Below are 17,551 nucleotides of genomic sequence, written 5' to 3'. Positions count from 1 at the left end.
TTTTATATATATATATATATATACTCTTTGCTTGGTGTGCCACACTTTAAACGGAACATCTGATCGGCGAAATCCTCCGACGGCTGGGGACTTGGGGATGCGGATGATTGGCTGCGAAGAGAAGAAGACTCCCGTTTTCAGAGATTCAACGCTAGTAGTAAATTTGTTTAACATTAGGTACTAATTCTCTCCCTCTTCTTCTCTCATTAAGTGACTTACAATTCGTACAACTCGCCTATCATGTAAAACTATGACGTCTAAGATGTCCGAATTAACGCTAGATCTCGATAATAATCAGATCGGATAAATTAATAGTCATAACTGTGTATGTATCAACTAGGCTAGACTTCGACGGAAAAATATATTTATAAAAAGTTATAATATATATCATATATTAATATACGTTTCAAGCGTTCTATATATATATATGTATTTATATATATATTCATTTATTTATTTATATATATATATTTATATATTTATATATTTATATTTATATACGTATGTATCATTACTAATCTTCTACTTATCTCTAAGCTTCCACATCCTCGCGAATCGCATTTCATACATACTTCATCTTCTACTTGATCTCCTCTCAAACGAGAAGACCTATTGTGTTGTGTGCCTAGATTCATTTCTGTTTCAATTCATAAGTAACTGGCTAAACTCCTCTCCTGTTAAATATACAGACAAATAACTTGAGATTCGAGGGATTGAAATGAAATAATGCATGAAACATCGTTACGTCTCCCGCGACACTCGTTAAACAACGTAAAAGGAAATCACGCGAAGCCTATAATCGAACAACGTTCCTCACACGACCCCCGTTTATAACAATGTCGGACAAACGAATTCATTTACACCGAGTCGAAAGTCGTTCTAATCGATCACAATCGATCGCGTCATTGTCTTGGATGGAATCCGTTCCTTATTGGCTTAAACAACATGAACGTCACGAGCTCTTTGAACACGTTTATACAAATCTTTGTTTTTTTTTTCTTTTTTTACTTATTTTCCTTTTATTAAAGCATCAACGCTCGATAATAATATTGTAAGCTTATTAGATTTCTGACTTAATTTTTTTGAACACCGAGCTACCGCTACACCTCTCGCTCTCATTCTCTTCCTCTATCTCGCTCTCTTTCGCTCACACATTTACGCACACATTCATCTCTCTCTCTCTCTCTCTCTCTCTCTCTCTCTCTCTCGTTCTTTCTTGAAAAATACTTCATGGTGTACGATCGCTCTGTTTTTCATGCATTACTTGATTCCAACGTTTAGTACAATTCTACGATCTTAATATCGCGAGTGTCTCCCAACTAGTGTGTCGTCAACATGATTATTAAAACTCGCTAATAAGGTGAACATCCTTACACGTCTGCCTCTCTTACGTCTGTCTTCTTTTCGCGTGTCGCGTATGTACGCACGTGTTTATGTATAACCGTGTCCGAGTCTGTGTGCAAGGGGGGCCACCTTCCTATCGTTAATGAATACCGTTTTGTGCGTCTTCTAACGATTAACCATCACAATGACCAACGGTGCCTAGTTTACAATTAATATCTTTGGTATCGTATGCCTGAGTCTTCCGTTTACGAAAAAAATCACTAAACAATTATTTATAGAATCTCGTTTGGGTACGGCTACGAGCCGTCGTTCGTCGTATCAAACTTAGAAAAAGATTCGTCCTTCGCGCGACGCGAAACAAGCGATTAAAAATGTTACTTAGCTCCCGAGGGATAATAATTAAGTGTATCTGCGACAAGGAATGTCGGATTGATTATATGGCAGCTTCAAACCGCGTGGAAAAAATGTTACCACGGGATATGAGATGTTCCTGCTATCGCTACTTGTTTCAAGCACAAAATATCGGTTTTACCTTAAAGTCTACGCCGCGTGGCAGTTTGGATTAATTTCCACGTTTACTCACGTATCGTTTGATAGTCAATGAAATACCTGTAATTACGCTTATATCGTCGTTTACTTTTTCTTACAAATTCGTGCTGATTCACGAGGACTACTATTCGATTATGCTATTAATAGAGTAGTTAACAAGTCGCATTGTGATAAACTTTCGTTAATTCTCTAGTAAAGTGTAATGAAGAATAATTTGTGCTTGGAACGGTGATCATTTAAGTAATAATAAAAAGATTTGATCTAAATTTTTTACAAGAAATATTTCTCGTCCACGCCGATTATCAAAACTTGCAAGAAACAAATTAATGAACTGAGGCTCGCCCTTGGGGGATCTTTTCAGTCTTACCGTTCGAGGGATAATTTTTCAACGAGCTCTCGAATGTATTCATAGAATTAACAAATTAAACGAGTTAACAATTAATTAAAAAAGAAAAAAAAAATAAGCGATAAGATAGAATCTATAAAAGTTTACAACCTGTAGTATGTATTCGTGTACTTGTGTGCGTGTCGAAGAGTTTAGGTTCGATTGTTCACGAAAATTCTACGATCGGTGAAAGATAATCTGCTGGAATGTAGCTTTTTTCGCGACGCCGTAGAATTGCGGGAGACAGAGATGTCAGAAACCAGTAATGCGCGTCATTATGACATACAAATGTACGCATAAAATGGATACAAAAAGCCGTAGAAAAAATATTTATAAAGCGTAACGACGAATTCTAGTGAACAAAAGACCATGAGATTCCATCACCACGTGCGTCCGTCTCGTTCTCAGATCCGTCGAGAGAGCCCGATGAGTGAAAAAAAGCCCTCCCCACGTTTCTCTCGCTTCTCCGATGCTCAGAGAGCATCTCATCATATAGAATATATCACATACATATTTACTTCTCTAAACACACTGAAATAAGAAGCACTTTAAGATAGATGTCTACATACACCATCGGGCCCAGTTTAGATAGACTGATTCTCGTCTTCATTTTCCAATCCTCCTGTCTTTCGTAACCCCTAACTTGATGTATATGCTTTTTTGTATATATGTATTATGTACATATAAGCGCTGTGCCTCTCACCTTTTCTTCCGTTCTCTCTCTCTCTCTCTCTCTCTCTCTCTCTCTCTCTCTCTCTCTCACTTTCTTCACTCTCTATTACGTATAAGTATGTGCAGGCGTCGAGAATGCGCGTCTCCGAAGCATACACAGAACTAGAACCGACATTCGCATACGAGAAACTAGAAAGTAATATCATTTTGAACGATTATTTTAACATATCCAATGGACAGCAACAACGTAAATCGGCGTTAGTTAGCTGTTGCATGGATACACCAATTAACACATTCTTAAATCATGCAATATAGCAATCTCCACGATTTTATGCATAATTTAAATTTTTTAACGTGATAATAAAATATCACTGGATAAGATTCAATATTAAAATGTATAAATTACATTAAATTGCAAACTTTTATTTTTACAATAAAATTTAAAAAAATGTTATTTCACCATGTAATTTTCTTCAAATCTAACAATCTTCACGTGGTGTAAATAAACACTCTATACAATTTTTTTGTAATAAATTAAAAATGTAAGTAAAAATAAAATAAAATTACGGAAAGAAATGAAGGAAACGAATAAAAATCTAAATATAAAGACATAGAAATATTATTATGTACAATTAACTAAATGCATTCCGTATGATCCATTTGGTCAATCGCGAAAAACATTCAGCCAACAATGTCGATCATTATGATCGTCTTCAATTTCGAGGCACGCAGCAATGTTACGTGGTCTATAATGGCACTATCAATCACTCGTATTAAATATTACAACGTTAGAAAAATTGCGTGTTTCGAGTTTGCGGATAGTCTCCTTTAATTGACTTTATGAAAAAAGCCTTGTCGTAATACTATGCTGTGTAGCTTTATAATATATCGACCTCGATATTAATTGTCAATTAATAAAATAGTGGAGATTACGACATTTTGTTGCGAACCATCGCGTAACGTTCGCACTATTTTGTCAATCGAGCCTGATCACCAAAGTTCACTCGAGTTTATAATTCGAGCATCGATAATCGTAGAATCTCTTCTCTTTCTGTATATTCTACATGCTCATTCTTTTTGCGGATTAGTGCTAAAGATCTACGATAACCGACAATCGCTACACTAAAATGTTTGCGTTTGCCTTATTTATTCTTCAATATGCATGGATAAACGAGCTAATGATCATCATAACGCCTACCGAAACACTTCTGGCTGGAATGTTGTTCCTACGAGAATTACGAAATGCTATATTAATAACGTTGCGATGATTCGCGAATAGGCAACTTGCAAATAAACTGCTCTATACACAGCTACTTGACTCGACGTTTCCCAATGCTCGTGATGGACAACCGATTCCGCAATTTAGAAAATTCGATTACTCATGCAAACAAACAATAACGTCTAAGACTCGATCGACGTGAAACTCTAGTGTCCTAATTTTTCATTAAGATCAAAGCAATATCAGCATCGAAACGAAAGTCACGCGCAAAATGAGAAGATTTAGGATTGAAGGATGCAAGAAAGAAAAGTATCGCGGCATCCATCGAAGTACTGCGAGATCTCTGGCCTGGATTCTCCTTTCGATTAGTCGTTCTATACATTTTGGGATAACGCGCTAGGACTGTAGAACGCGCTCTTTCACTCTCTCTCTCATCCCCTCGCGTCGCCGAGTCGAAAGTAAAATACGATAGCGATCGTGATGGCGACGGCGATGACGATGATGACGATGACAATGATGGCGACGACGATGACGACGGTGACGACTATGATCGATAGATGAAGCTGCAAGGTGGCGTTGGCGGCGGTGGTGGCTGCTGGCCGCTCATGGCGATCGGTACGAGGGTGGGCGAGGGTGACGAGGAGGGAGGGGACGGGGAACTCGATGACACGCTCGACGATGGCGAGGGCGATTCCAATGCCCTCGGGCCGGCGAGCTCACGATTTGACTGTCCCCCGGACGTCACAGCGCGACTACTCCTGCTGGCCGTCGTCGCGTTGTGGCGATTGCGCGCTGGCCGTCCTAGGCTCCGGTGACGGCCACCCCCCTCCTCGCTCGTTTCTCAGAGATAAACTTTCTTGACGCTGCGCGTGGTCGCAAAGCCGTCGTTGCGACGATACGCGTCGCCCTGATGAGAGCGAAGAGTGCCAAAGTTGTCGCCACGGGGACCGCCGCGGAAACCGTAGCCGTCCGGGAATTGAAAGAGGGTCTCCGTTGGCGTTGGCGGAGGTTTCCTCATGGTACCTTTCGGGGACTGAAGTTTCGGAGGTTGTGGAACTAGCACTGGTTCCGCATAGGTCACCTCCTCCTGCGGTAGCAGCTTCGGCTCAGGCGCCAGCCTGCTAAATGTGGATAAGCAGACATTACTAAGAGCGGCAAATGGCAAAGAATACTCTTTCGCTGAGTCTGCTCGTCGGGTTGAAGCAAATATCTTACCTGTTCACATTTTGGCGTTGCTCGAAGTATTCGTACTCCGTGTCCGGATACGGTAGATTGTCATCCTCGTCCTTCCTGCATTTTCTGCCGCACAAATAACCGGCTACGAAGCCGACGAACAATGCGGCCAGCGCACCCGCTACTACAGCCATCACGAGAGTTTCCACCGAGTATTGTGGAGGAGGCGTGTCAGCTGCGGATACTTCCGGGCCTGCAAATAACAAAATATCATCGTTTCAGTTACGTACATGATTACGTACGTGATGTAAAAGTCGAGAAATATCGATCGACAGGCCGATCGTACCTGAATTGTCCTGTTCCTCGTCCTGCATAATATTGATGATTTCACCGCCGGGACTGTCCTTATTCGGTATGGAGTCCTGCGGAAATTTGTTCTGATTAGCGGAAATGGCGCCGACGCTGCCGGCGTCTTTGTTCAGACTCTTGCTCGCCGGACAAGACGCGTGCATTCCGGTCGCGACGCTCTGCAGGAACCTGCTGGCGTCTGTCGCCGCTGGCCCGACCAACGCTCTGCATTTGTTCTCCACTTTGTCCCAGGCGCAGTACGGATCTTGCAGAGCCACGCATTCGCTGCACGACAGTATTCTATCGCTGTAGCAACGATGGAGTCTCAACGCCTGCACCTGACTATCAGCGATGACCACCAATCGACCGTCCTCGAGGCCGTCGCCCGCCTGGGAGGCTCGAACGACCTTGATGCCGCGAACCGGTACTGTCGGTGGGAACGCCTGTATCTCCTCGATCACGACTGGACTAACTTTCTGATGAGAATCGGCAGACTCGGCGTTCACCGCTTTAATCACCTTGCCGTTGTCCGTGCCGATGAAGAGAACGTCATAGGTCTTGCCGCCCGGAGTCTTCACTTGAGGATCCACGGCGATTTGAGTGAATCTGTAACTAGATTAGAAGAGTCATGTTATCGATGCCTCTCTCTCTCTCTCTCTCTCTCTCTCTCTCTCTCTCTCTCTCTCTCTCTCTCCCGATCTATATCATCGTATAAACACACGACCAATTTACATGTTGTGATTCACTCGCTGCGTTTCGCTGTGACTACGGAAAAAAAAAAAACGGTCCGCAGGGAAAATAAAAAGCGTTTATCAACGTCGGGCATACAGTAATGTAAACCGCGCACTCGCATGGATGCAAAACACACGACGCGGTGATGCACGATGAAAGCTCCGAAAGCGCGGCGCTCCGTGCGCGCCTAGTTTGCGTTCAATTTGGATTTCGGCTCGCGGCCGAAATATCTCGGCTCTCGAGCGCGATTTTCACTTACTGGAAACTGGTACGTATAACGATCGGCTGGCCGAAAAAGCTCGGCACCGACTCGTCCATCAGCGAGTGCGTGTTGATAAAGTTGAGCGTCAGATCTGGCAGTGTGCGCGAATCGTTGGTGCATTGACCGGGCCTCGGGTCTGGCACCTTCGTGTCCTGCACCGGTAACCAATTGGAGTTCATAGCACTTTGCTCTTTGAAATTGCCAGCGAAGGTGTCGGCGATATCCTGCAGCGAGAACGCGCATACCGCCGAGCCGCTTATGCTGTTCACCGGTGTCGTGAAGGTGCCGTAAATGAGCTGGGCCGACGTGCCGCCGTATTGCCCCGAGATCAGCTCAGTCGTTGACTCTGCGAGATCGAGATATTTCTTTAATTGCTTGGAGAATGTATCCTCGAAAATGCAATGGTACATGCGGTGACAAAAGAACCTGTATATGTGCCGGAAATGGTCCAATCAATGGTTCTTGTTAACAATTTGTTGGGTGGAATCTTTTTTTTTCACATAATCGAAGTCTTAATTTAACATAATTATGTTATTTAAAGATTTTACAATTAAATTGATATTCAACGTTTCTCAGTGACACAATTTATAGGTAAGTGAACGAATAACGTAAAAATAAAACGTTCTAAAATGTAAATTCTTAGGTAGATAGAATAAAATATGGATTAATTTAACATACCATATAAATGTTAATTTTACTGAAAAAAATATGTTTCCACGGTCTATTTACAAACTGTGTCAGCGCGTTCTTGTGTTTCTTCTTTAAATAACATTTGTTATCTTCTAACGTATTCATCTTGTGTTGAATTAACACATAAATTTGAGTGGACCATTTAGGACACGTAAAGTGTATTAAATTTAATCCCTTTTCAACAATGTATAGGTATCGTTAAACCGAAGAATGGGTGATATAACGAAGAATGCTCGCATGGTCCAGTACGAGCGATACACAATATCTGTCTACTTACGTATCTCGTTAAAGTAGAATGGGAAATCTCCAGTGACGGAACAATTGAGACGCGACTTCAAGAAGGACGTCCACCTGTTACGGAAACGATGCGGTCCGCCCCGGTCGTATTTACAGACTCGCGCCACGCGAGAGTAGACGGCCTGCGAACACGAAAATTGCGTCTCGTAAATTTCACTGTAGAGAGAGCGTAAGGCGAGAAAATTTTATTTCCCTCCCTCTACTACCCCAAAAAATGTGTCAGGGGGGAAAAAGGAGGACCGGGCGAGTGAATGAGGGAATCTAGTTTCAGCTTTTACGCGCGCTATTAAAGTGACACGCGCGTTTCCGGGTGGCACAAAGCGTCGCATAAAGATTGCCGCGAAACTTCCTGCGCGGAGCAGCCTGTACGAAATTTACCGTACCGTAACTTCCAGAAAAACGCGATTTGCAAAATACACTGTGGAATATACCGCGCGTAAAGAGGATAAAACGAGCGCGGGTGATTTAGAGGAGGAATTTATCGTGACCTGTAATTAAAATAGAATTCGCGAGCGTGTACTCGAGCACGTGAACGAATATAAAAAAAAAAAAAAAAAACGGGAGGAAACGGAACGCTCGCGCGATTTCGAAGATCTCGGAAATGATTTATTGTGCCCCGTCGAGATTATAAATTTATTCCGGGCCGCATAAAATTTCTCCGCGACGTTCGCCCGCGGGAGGAGCCGCAATCTTTATCCGTAATACCGTGCGTCCCAACTTTTTCCTCGGCTGGATTTATCCCTTCGCTCGCCGTAAAATTATGCGTCATTATCAGAGAGCAGCACGGAAAGCCTGGGCTCCGCCTTTGACAATAAGTCGAGCTTCGACTTAAGCTTCGTCCACGATGAATCCGACGCTCGCAGCTCTCACTGCCGCAGGCACGGCACGCCCGGAGACGTTCGCTTGTGTATGTAACGAAGAGGAGAAGAAGTGAGCTTCCAAAAGCTTGGATCTTCAATGCGAAACGACGGGCAAAAGAAATCGTAATCGCCTTACTCGCCATTAAAAATACGTCCAGGTAGAGTAACCGGCGCCGACTACGAACTCGTTCTCGCGAAACTTTCGCGCGTATTATCCGGATCCGACGCGAAACTTAATCTCATCCGACGCGATTCTTCCACTCTATTGTTATCCGTTGACCGTGCGCTAATTCGCCGAGCAAAATATTGTAACGGGATTTTTATAGTCGCGAGCCAGGTCTTTATCATGCAAATTTCGATTCGCCCGTGAAAAGGCCGAAGTATTAAATCGTATACGTGAAAATGACACGACGGAAGTTAATGGTGGAACTAATGCTGTTTGAGGGGATGCTGTGCGGCGCGTCATCTGTAATACCGACTTTTTCATTTTCTTCGTCCTTTCCTTATACAGAGTAAAAAAAAATCCTTCTCCAGAATAAAAGAAAATACGCAAATAGTTATGGGAAGGTACAAATAATATACGAAAAACCAACAAAATGTAAACTACAGTTTTCTGTCACCACATAAGTTATTTCTTTACACGATATAAACAATTCCAAACGTATATCCAACAAAAAGTAATTTCGCCATATTTAAATAATATATAAGGATATAAAGAGACCTTGAAATTATGACTTTAAAGTTCTCTTACAAGAGAAGTAAATGGAAAAATACGATCCGAGTGTAGGTAACTTTAACGTTCGTGTGATATATAGGATACAGGAGAGCAAGAAATGTACGTAATATTTTGCTTAATGCACGTAATTTTTTATTCGCAATTAACAAATCTATTTTATCGATCAAGTTCAGCCGTGACTCCGGCACAATTCCCTTAAGCGCGCGCGAACATCGCTTTCTTTAACTGCACGATTGATTCTTATCATCTAGACCGACACGAATGCGTACAGCGCGGTTCCACAGTGCACAGAGATTTTCAAAAGACGAACATCTCCGTTTACGACGATCCAATAATTGCGAGCCACGCAAGATTCCTTCCTCCGGAAATTTATGTGGATGTAAGGTGATATATAGCGACGATTAATTGCCGACGATTCCTTACCTTGCCGCAATTGATATATTCTACAGCGGTCTCTCTAAAGAAGAAGTAGACGAAGTCTCCTTGGGACATGGAGCTCACGAAGTTCGGTGCTGCAATTAGAATATGTAGCCATTATTACTGACTGCCATTGCCAGCGTACACGGCGATAGTAAATGACGTCATAAATTCCTCTTATAAATAAATGAGCGTAATAACCACCTACTGGAACGCAATCGATGGTGTGTAATAAAGCAGACAACGCTCATACAGTACCCGGAAAATAAGGGGGTGGGATCTCGCGCCGCGATTTATTTCAAAACTTCTATTTCTACTTGACGTCGCGCGACGAACATTAATTCACGCGCGTTCGAGCGGCTGAAAAAGTTAAGGCAACCGAAAGTACAGTTATTTACGCCAACGTAACGTACCCCTTAATTGTGCCCATTAATTTCGACAAACGCGGTAATTAATTGGGTGTAATCACCGGCGATTAAGCGCATCAAGACACTCACGTTGACAAACGGCGCATTAGGCCAATTATTAACGCTCGAAAATTACGTACAACATCGCCGTTGACGATCGTCATCGTCATCGTCCCCATCGGTAAAACAATCGGGCGCGAGAATGAATCGAACCTCGGCGAAGAATCGTGACTCGGACGCGAAAGTTTAACGTCGACATCAAAGACATATAACATCCAAGTACACGTCACCGCCAATAAGCCGGCTACGTGTAAGGGGGGCCCTTTTATTTTCCCTCGGTTATTTCAACGCCGTCGCCCGGTAAAACGCTGCCACCGTCGTCGCCGTCGTCGCGTCGCGGTTCCGGTCGACCGTCCGATAAAGTGGGAAAACTTTATCGATTTATTAACTTGACAGGGTTTTCATAAGCTTCTTAGGATTCATAAAGTAATATTAATCTCGCCACGCCACGTAGGTATATCCGAACGACCCGTCGCTCTCCGCCCCATAAATTCTCCTCGTTTTACCCAACCCCTTAGCGAGAGAGCTCTCCTCCAGCTCTCCTCCTATCTCTTTCTCTCTCCTTTCTATCTGTCGTCGCTGGTTCGCTTCCTTCCTTCCTTCCTTCCTTCCTTCCTTCCTTCCTTCCTTCCTTGCTTCCTTTCCACCTCGCGTCCCACGTCGCGTTTAACTGCACCTCCGCGCCCGAGACAAAGTGCCGTAGAAAATTCGCGGTGAAGAATCCCCTACCGAGGGGGTAGGGGAAGGGAAGGGCCTTTTCCCGAAAGGGAAACACTTCCGTCGTACTCCCGAGTCTCACCTTTCTTGAACTCCCTCCGCGACCGATTAGAGAAAAATGCCTCTCCCAGACGACACGACACGACGGTCCGTCGTCGTTTCTTCGCGTCTCGCCGGGAATCATTCGTTCGGAGATTTTCGATTCGCGATTTGCCGAGGGAGCGGACCGCGGAGGTGCGCGGGGAGGGGGGGGGGACGTAGAACGGCGGCGGGATGGAATTGAATTTTCGACGGACGGAGAGAAAATCAATATTGTCCAACGGGTGGAGAAACTTGATTAGCGCTCTCGTACACCGTTCAATTAAAATACCCCTGGTGGACCGGAGGCCCCCCCCCCCCGTCGTCTCCGCCTCGAGTAAAGTGACGTATCAATTTTAACGCCGTGACGACGAAGACGGTACTTTGAAGTTACGTATAATACACCGTAGTACAACGCGCGGCGTTCAAGAAAAGCAGTTTTTAATTTATTAAATCCACAAAGGACTCTCTATACGCGACGTATGAGCGGCAATGTTAGGCGAACAAAGAATTCGTCGATAACCGTGGAAATCATAGCGTGTATCAACATGTTTCAAAAAGCGCGATAAAAATCGGTTGTGTCTACAACGTTAATTAAAATCGTGTTTAAATTTCGTTAAATGGAAGAGAAAAAAAAAACGTGCGGTGTATTTTCGTATATTTTGAATATATCCAAATAAAAAAAAATATACATATATATATATATGAAATCATGTAAAAATTCTGGTCATCAAATGGAATAAAATCCCACTCGGTTGAATACGATTTAAATAATAACGACATTTTGTCAGTTAAAAGTCATAGCAGTTGGCTGACTGTGTGATATCGCGTTCCTGTCATAGACGGTCTATATTACGATGCAACGGGATCGCATTACAATCTCCAGAGGAAATTTCAAGCCGATGGGCACGACGAGCGCGGCGGCGCGCTGTTCCGTCGTTACACGAGCCCGGAAGATCCGCGGAATAATCTTGGAGCAGCAAGGGAGAGATGAGAGCTAGCGAGAGAAAGAGAGAGAGAGAGAGAGAGAGAGAGAGAGAGCTTAGAGAAGCACGTACACGCACGGTTAATCCCGGAATTACATCGTGTGGATTAGGAGCAGCGAAAGGCACACACGGTCGCGGCTACGATCGCGCGACATTTCCGCGAATAATTTTCCCAGAGCGGGCTGCGCGCGTCGGATTTTCAAAGTCGACCCGGCGCGCGACCGAAACTTGGCGTGCAAATATTGAATCAAACTCGCAGTTGAACTTTAATGGACACGGATGTGTATTATGCGGGAGCTGCCGAGCAATTTTCAAACATTCAGAGACACGTGTTTATCCCGGCGGTCACCTCGCGCCCGAGAGAGATCGCGCGCGATTTGACGGCGGGGTGCAACGAGGTCGATAATGGACAATAATTATGTCGCACCGGAATATTAATAGGATAATTTCAGAAGTTGGTAAGCGCGGTAAAACGACGTGATTAAAGTTGTGCATGAGAACGATAATAGCCTCTAGGTGGCAACCTGACGGACTACGTGAAATATAAGCGGCGACGCCGCGAAAAGTTTCATGCAATTCCGTTCATTCGGGAATTCCCTTTTCTTCAATAGTAGTGGGATTCCATCCAATCCGTCTGGCTTATTGATCATTTTTATTTAATATTGGATCATCACAGTCCACCTCCATTCCGAAACTTCTCTTATTCGATCCTCTGGATAATGTGAATCCCGGTAACTTTCTTCCGTAAACTTCTGCAGATACTTTCGATAAATGCGCGACTATTGTCTTATTGTTAAGAAACGCGGAGTTCGCAAGGCGCTGGCGACTGAGAGTCGATACAGAAACGCAAACTTTCAAGAGATACAAATAACGGGTCTTTCGCTACAACTCCTTGCAATTAGAAAGTAACGATTGAATTAATCGGATCTCGGGTTATAAGCTATCTATCGCATCCAATTAGCTCGGTCTAATTGCGATCCGATCTCGTGACTCTTAGAATCGCTATTTGCAGAGAAATCGTCTTCGATATTATCTCGATACAACTAGAAACGATAACTGAAATAACGAAAATAAATTAATCCAAGCGTTTCTAGAATAAATATTTCATCTTATAATTATAAGTAAAATCATCATTTTACAAAAATAACGTTAGAAATGATAAAATGTTTCTTTTAAAATAACACTTTAAACACGGTACGTTTGATAATCTACAACTTGCCGCGTTAATAATAACTTACAGTTTTCCGCGATGAAAATTAATATCCAGAGTTTCGATCATTAACTACCGACTTCAAACCGCACTTGTCACCATGTCGAATTAATGGCAAAAGCGCGCCGCGCGCGAAAATGAAAATTGATATCCCGAGTTGCGATCGGAGTTAACCGCCGACTTTCAATGTAAATCAGCAGAACGCGATCATTAAGCGTCATCAATCACCCAGGCGAGAATTGACGATTGGATTAGCCTTCTCACTCACCGTTCAGACTCATCGAGTCGTACTGCTCGGTCTGCAGTGGCTCCCTATAGATTATCGGGTCCATACCCGCGAAATCAGCGACCGTGCCGGTGTAGAGTTCACCGTCGACATAGACGAAGGTACTGTTGTGTTGTGGGTCGTACGGGCACCTAGCCTGGCCGCCCTTCTCCTTCACAATTGTGTAGTTGCCCGCGTGTACCGTATAATCGCGGCACATGGGCTTGAAGGCGTTCGTAGCGCAAACGAAGAGGTTGTTCGGCCCGGTCTTCACGAGGATACGAATGTAGTTCTGGCAGTTTTCCTCGGGCGTACCTTTCACGACGCACATCTTCACGTCGTTCTCCGTCGAGTACCAGGTGAGCCTCTGCTGCTCCGTCAGGTCGGTCAGACTGAGATTATGCACGAGATTTCTAAAACAAGATTATAATAGTTAATTGATCTATGTACGATTGGCTATTTAAAAATGAAGATTCCTTCGCGGAAAGTACGGTTCTACTAAAGTGAATGAATAAAGTAAATATTAAATATTTAGCAGTAGGTACAGATCTGAAAATTATTTCGTTTGAATCGTCCAAATAATTATGTGGAAGTTTTAAAATTCCAACAACCAATTTAAGCATTCTACATAATTATTTCGATAGGATAATATAAATAAACGGTTACATCTAAGTAGGAATATATCAAACTTCTATGACAAGAATGTAATGCAATCTCTGTTGAATAAATTTTTGTAAAAAAAAAAAAAAAAAGAATGTGTCCTCTCAAAAATCTCTTTTAAATTCTAAACTGACATGATCACTAGTATCCTTCGCGTTATTACGAGTACCAGGGAAGCGAAAGGACTCTAATGTACGTTAGATGGAGGGGAAAGAGTTTCCAAGTTGTAAAGTTAGATGCCTAAAGTAGACATCAACGGAGCGGAGCAAGGGCTGTCTGGTTAGCACGGATTTAGCTGAGAAAGCGGCGCTTGTGAAGTTTCGGCAGTCGATCGTTAACTCTTCTTCATTAAGCACTCCGCCGTATGCTTAGAAGCACTTTAAAGAGGAAGAATCTCTCCGCGCTCGTAACGTCGATGCTAGTAACGTCGGCCGATCGGATTTTGCCGATCGCAGAATAATCGCGAGGCATTCTCATATTGTAAGCCCGACATAACGAGCAAGAAACAAATTTTCGTATCATCGACAGTGTGCACACAGCGGTCGTGATGGCGGCGGCGGCGGCGCTCGGCAAATCGGCCGAGCAATTAGTGTAATCCGATCAATAACGAACGAGCCTGGATATATATCAGAGTTCATTCACGCACAATGCATTTAATCTGTGTACGACCTGATTATCGCTGCTTCTGCCGACTGATTTCAACGTTGGAGCAGCGTGCATTCAGCACACACGAAACGTGAATAGATTTATCTGCGTGCACGCTCGAGAAGAAGAAGAAGAAGAGAAAAAAAAAGAGAAGAAAGCACGCTAATCGATCGACTGCACAATCAAATCGTTTCAATACATCCCCTAATGACGAAATCCAAAGCCCGCATTCATATAGACATACAATTTATACGTGGTATCTCAGAATTAACGGACTAACTGCGGAAATTCTATAAGTGGAAATAAGAAAGAAACGTTACATGAAGAGATGCTTAACTACAAAATTGTAAGCATTTAAACGGAACATGAAATAGAAAACGAATTTTCTATTGTGCAGAATATCCAAGTGTTTCGTATACGAAAAGGATTGTCCGTTAAATTCTGAGACACCCTGTATATTGCGTCTACAATTATTTTACACTGTATTCTTTAAATTTTAATACGATACTGTGTATGTGTTTAGCTCCACTCTAAATTTTTTATAATAAAATCTCACTCCAAGAGAGTAAAAATGCAACCTTTGAAACAAAGTAAAAATATTTCACTTCTTGAAAAAAAAAAGTAACTATTTTTACTCTTTTGAAAGTAAAATCTCACTCTTTTGGAGTGAAAATTCACTTTATACTTTTTTTCAAAATGAACATTTTCACTTTTTTTCAAGGGTAATTGTATTTTTACTTTCTTGAAGTGAGATTTCACTGTAAGAAATTTTATAATAAAGATCAATACGCAGAAATAGTATTACAAAATGTTCGATATTACAGACAATAAGAGTATTCAAGTTTAATTCATACATGGCTCATCAATAATCGATTGAATATATCCAACAGTCGTGTTAATGTGACATCTATTGTTATATTTGACATGATTAATTATCTCATTAGGGAATATAGTGCTACAATAATTTTTGTTTATGTACATTCAACGAAATTGATTGTTTATTAGCTTTTAATGAATAAAACGTATAAATTGCGACATGTTGTATTATATGAAAGATATTTTTCGAGACCCCGAGTATTTGTTTAGTGACAATACCTGTTCTGATACTCCCTTTACAATGAATATTAGAGAATGAAATTATTATACAACTTGAAGTACAATGCCGATTAATAATGCATTTTGAAGGCTGTATATAATTGTGATGCGATTAGCAGTATCATTGTCAAACAGGAAATTAATAATGACGACGTTTCAACAAATCCATGATGATACACACATATAATTAACTTTTAACTAAAATGATCATTATATCTGTTAAAGTCCATTCTAGGATAACGATCAATGCATAATTTAATGTAATCGCAATTAAAAATCCGCACTCTTGGGCAAGCGGAGATTTCGCGAATGTTTTCCACATGCCACCGCACGCAAAGTGCCGCCGGCAGAATTCCAAATCGACTTTAATCAAGAGAAGTCGGCTAGGTCGGATTAAAAAATATTCTTGCATTGAGAAAAATTTCTGGTCGAAAATGAACGAGCCAAGAGATTCAGATCATATCAATCAGAATTCTGGTCATCAACTAGTATTACAATAGATTCAACGAAAAAAAATTCTGATTTCATCCATTTTTTTCATTAGAATCCCAATTAATGCAACCAGTTATTTTTTTTTCCAACGTGGACAAGTATTCAATTTACGCGATGAAACGAGTTTACACGTTTAATATATAGAAGGAATTACACGATTTTCGATCTGCTTCGTGATCACCGTCGCTCTCGGGCGCTCGTGCAGACGGTGGCGTAATGATACGTCGGAAGATGGATAGGTGGGAGGACCAAGAGGAGACTATAGGAAGCAACGAGAAGCGAAGGGGAAGAGGAATAAGAAGAAGTGGAAGAAGAAGAAGCGGCCCTTTAATTAAAGCACTAGCTCCAAATGAATCCTCTATTTACCTTCCGCCGACCATAAGATAGTTCCCGTCCCTGAGCACCAACCGAAAGTAGTCTGTGTGCGTCTCGTTTCCCGTAAACCTGAACACATCCTCCGCACCTGGAAAAGAAAAGCAGAGGAAAGGTTTCGGATTAGTTTTTGTTCTATCGCTTGAAAAGTGGAATTACCTTATTCTATCTAATTAGCCGTCGACGGCCATCGACGTTGCTCTTTTGTGACAGTCGACGGTTCGTCCTCCCCATCCCACCCCTCCTCCCCCCGCCGCGCCGCCGCGGAAGACCGGAAGCCGGCTTTAATAAGCGTAATAAGCTTCCTTTTGACCACGGACTCGATGAACAATGCTGATCGATTATTAGCGAACTAACTGTGAGCGGTCTTTCTTAACTTCACTAGTTGGCAAAAAAGAAAAAGAAAAAGAAAAAAAAAGAAAAAGAAAAAAGACGATTCCATTATTCGTTAATTATCCATTGATCACAATTTTCGCGAAGTTGATGTTTTTTCAGTGCATTAAAATCGATTGCCGAATTCAAGCGTAACATGATTGAATAGCTACTGCAAGAGGATTGACGTAATGACACGTACTGCAATTTCGTTATACTTTACATGCAAACCTCGTGAATTTTGTACATCGTATTTCTGCCCGCACAAAACGTTCTTTCGGACAACGAAACAGTCATATTCAACATCTGCGAAGCGAAACGTTAATGAACGCCTCACTGGATCCCCGAGTGTAATAAGCAGAAATTTCCGGGGCAATCAATGGCGATCGTAGCAATCTCGGATCCGCATGCAATTCGGGACATATGCATAAATTGCTTTGCCACACTGACGACGCGCAGCATATGTAGCATGCGAGAAAGCATATGGGTTTATTAAATATTAGTGCGT

The 17,551-nt window shown here is 42.4% G+C and overlaps 1 protein-coding gene across 4 annotated transcripts in view; it reads right to left on the bottom strand.

Annotated features, from left to right (window-relative positions):
- Nucleotides 1-17,551, bottom strand: part of LOC108751968 (semaphorin-1A) — a 272,728-nt gene that overhangs the window by 10,804 nt on the left and 244,373 nt on the right. The window contains exons 3-10 of one of the 4 annotated variants that reach the window (XM_018492473.1): nucleotides 16,666-16,762; nucleotides 13,411-13,820; nucleotides 9,691-9,779; nucleotides 7,652-7,793; nucleotides 6,682-7,030; nucleotides 5,689-6,302; nucleotides 5,385-5,595; nucleotides 5,193-5,290 (exon numbers count right to left, since the gene is read on the bottom strand). In XM_018492473.1, the coding sequence (XP_018347975.1) occupies nucleotides 5,193-5,290; nucleotides 5,385-5,595; nucleotides 5,689-6,302; nucleotides 6,682-7,030; nucleotides 7,652-7,793; nucleotides 9,691-9,779; nucleotides 13,411-13,820; nucleotides 16,666-16,762 (2,010 nt within the window). Of the gene's footprint in view, nucleotides 1-4,992; nucleotides 5,315-5,384; nucleotides 5,596-5,688; nucleotides 6,303-6,681; nucleotides 7,031-7,651; nucleotides 7,794-9,690; nucleotides 9,780-13,410; nucleotides 13,821-16,665; nucleotides 16,763-17,551 lie in introns of those variants that run through there. The other 3 variants (XM_018492470.1, XM_018492471.1, XM_018492472.1) reach the window with 3 other exon arrangements.

The sequence above is a fragment of the Trachymyrmex septentrionalis genome, unplaced genomic scaffold (assembly GCF_001594115.1).
Source record: "Trachymyrmex septentrionalis isolate Tsep2-gDNA-1 unplaced genomic scaffold, Tsep1.0 scaffold53, whole genome shotgun sequence".
Lineage (NCBI taxonomy): Eukaryota > Metazoa > Arthropoda > Insecta > Hymenoptera > Formicidae > Trachymyrmex > Trachymyrmex septentrionalis.
The sequence above is the reverse complement of the archived record's forward strand: the minus strand, read 5'-3'. Positions and strand labels throughout refer to the sequence as shown.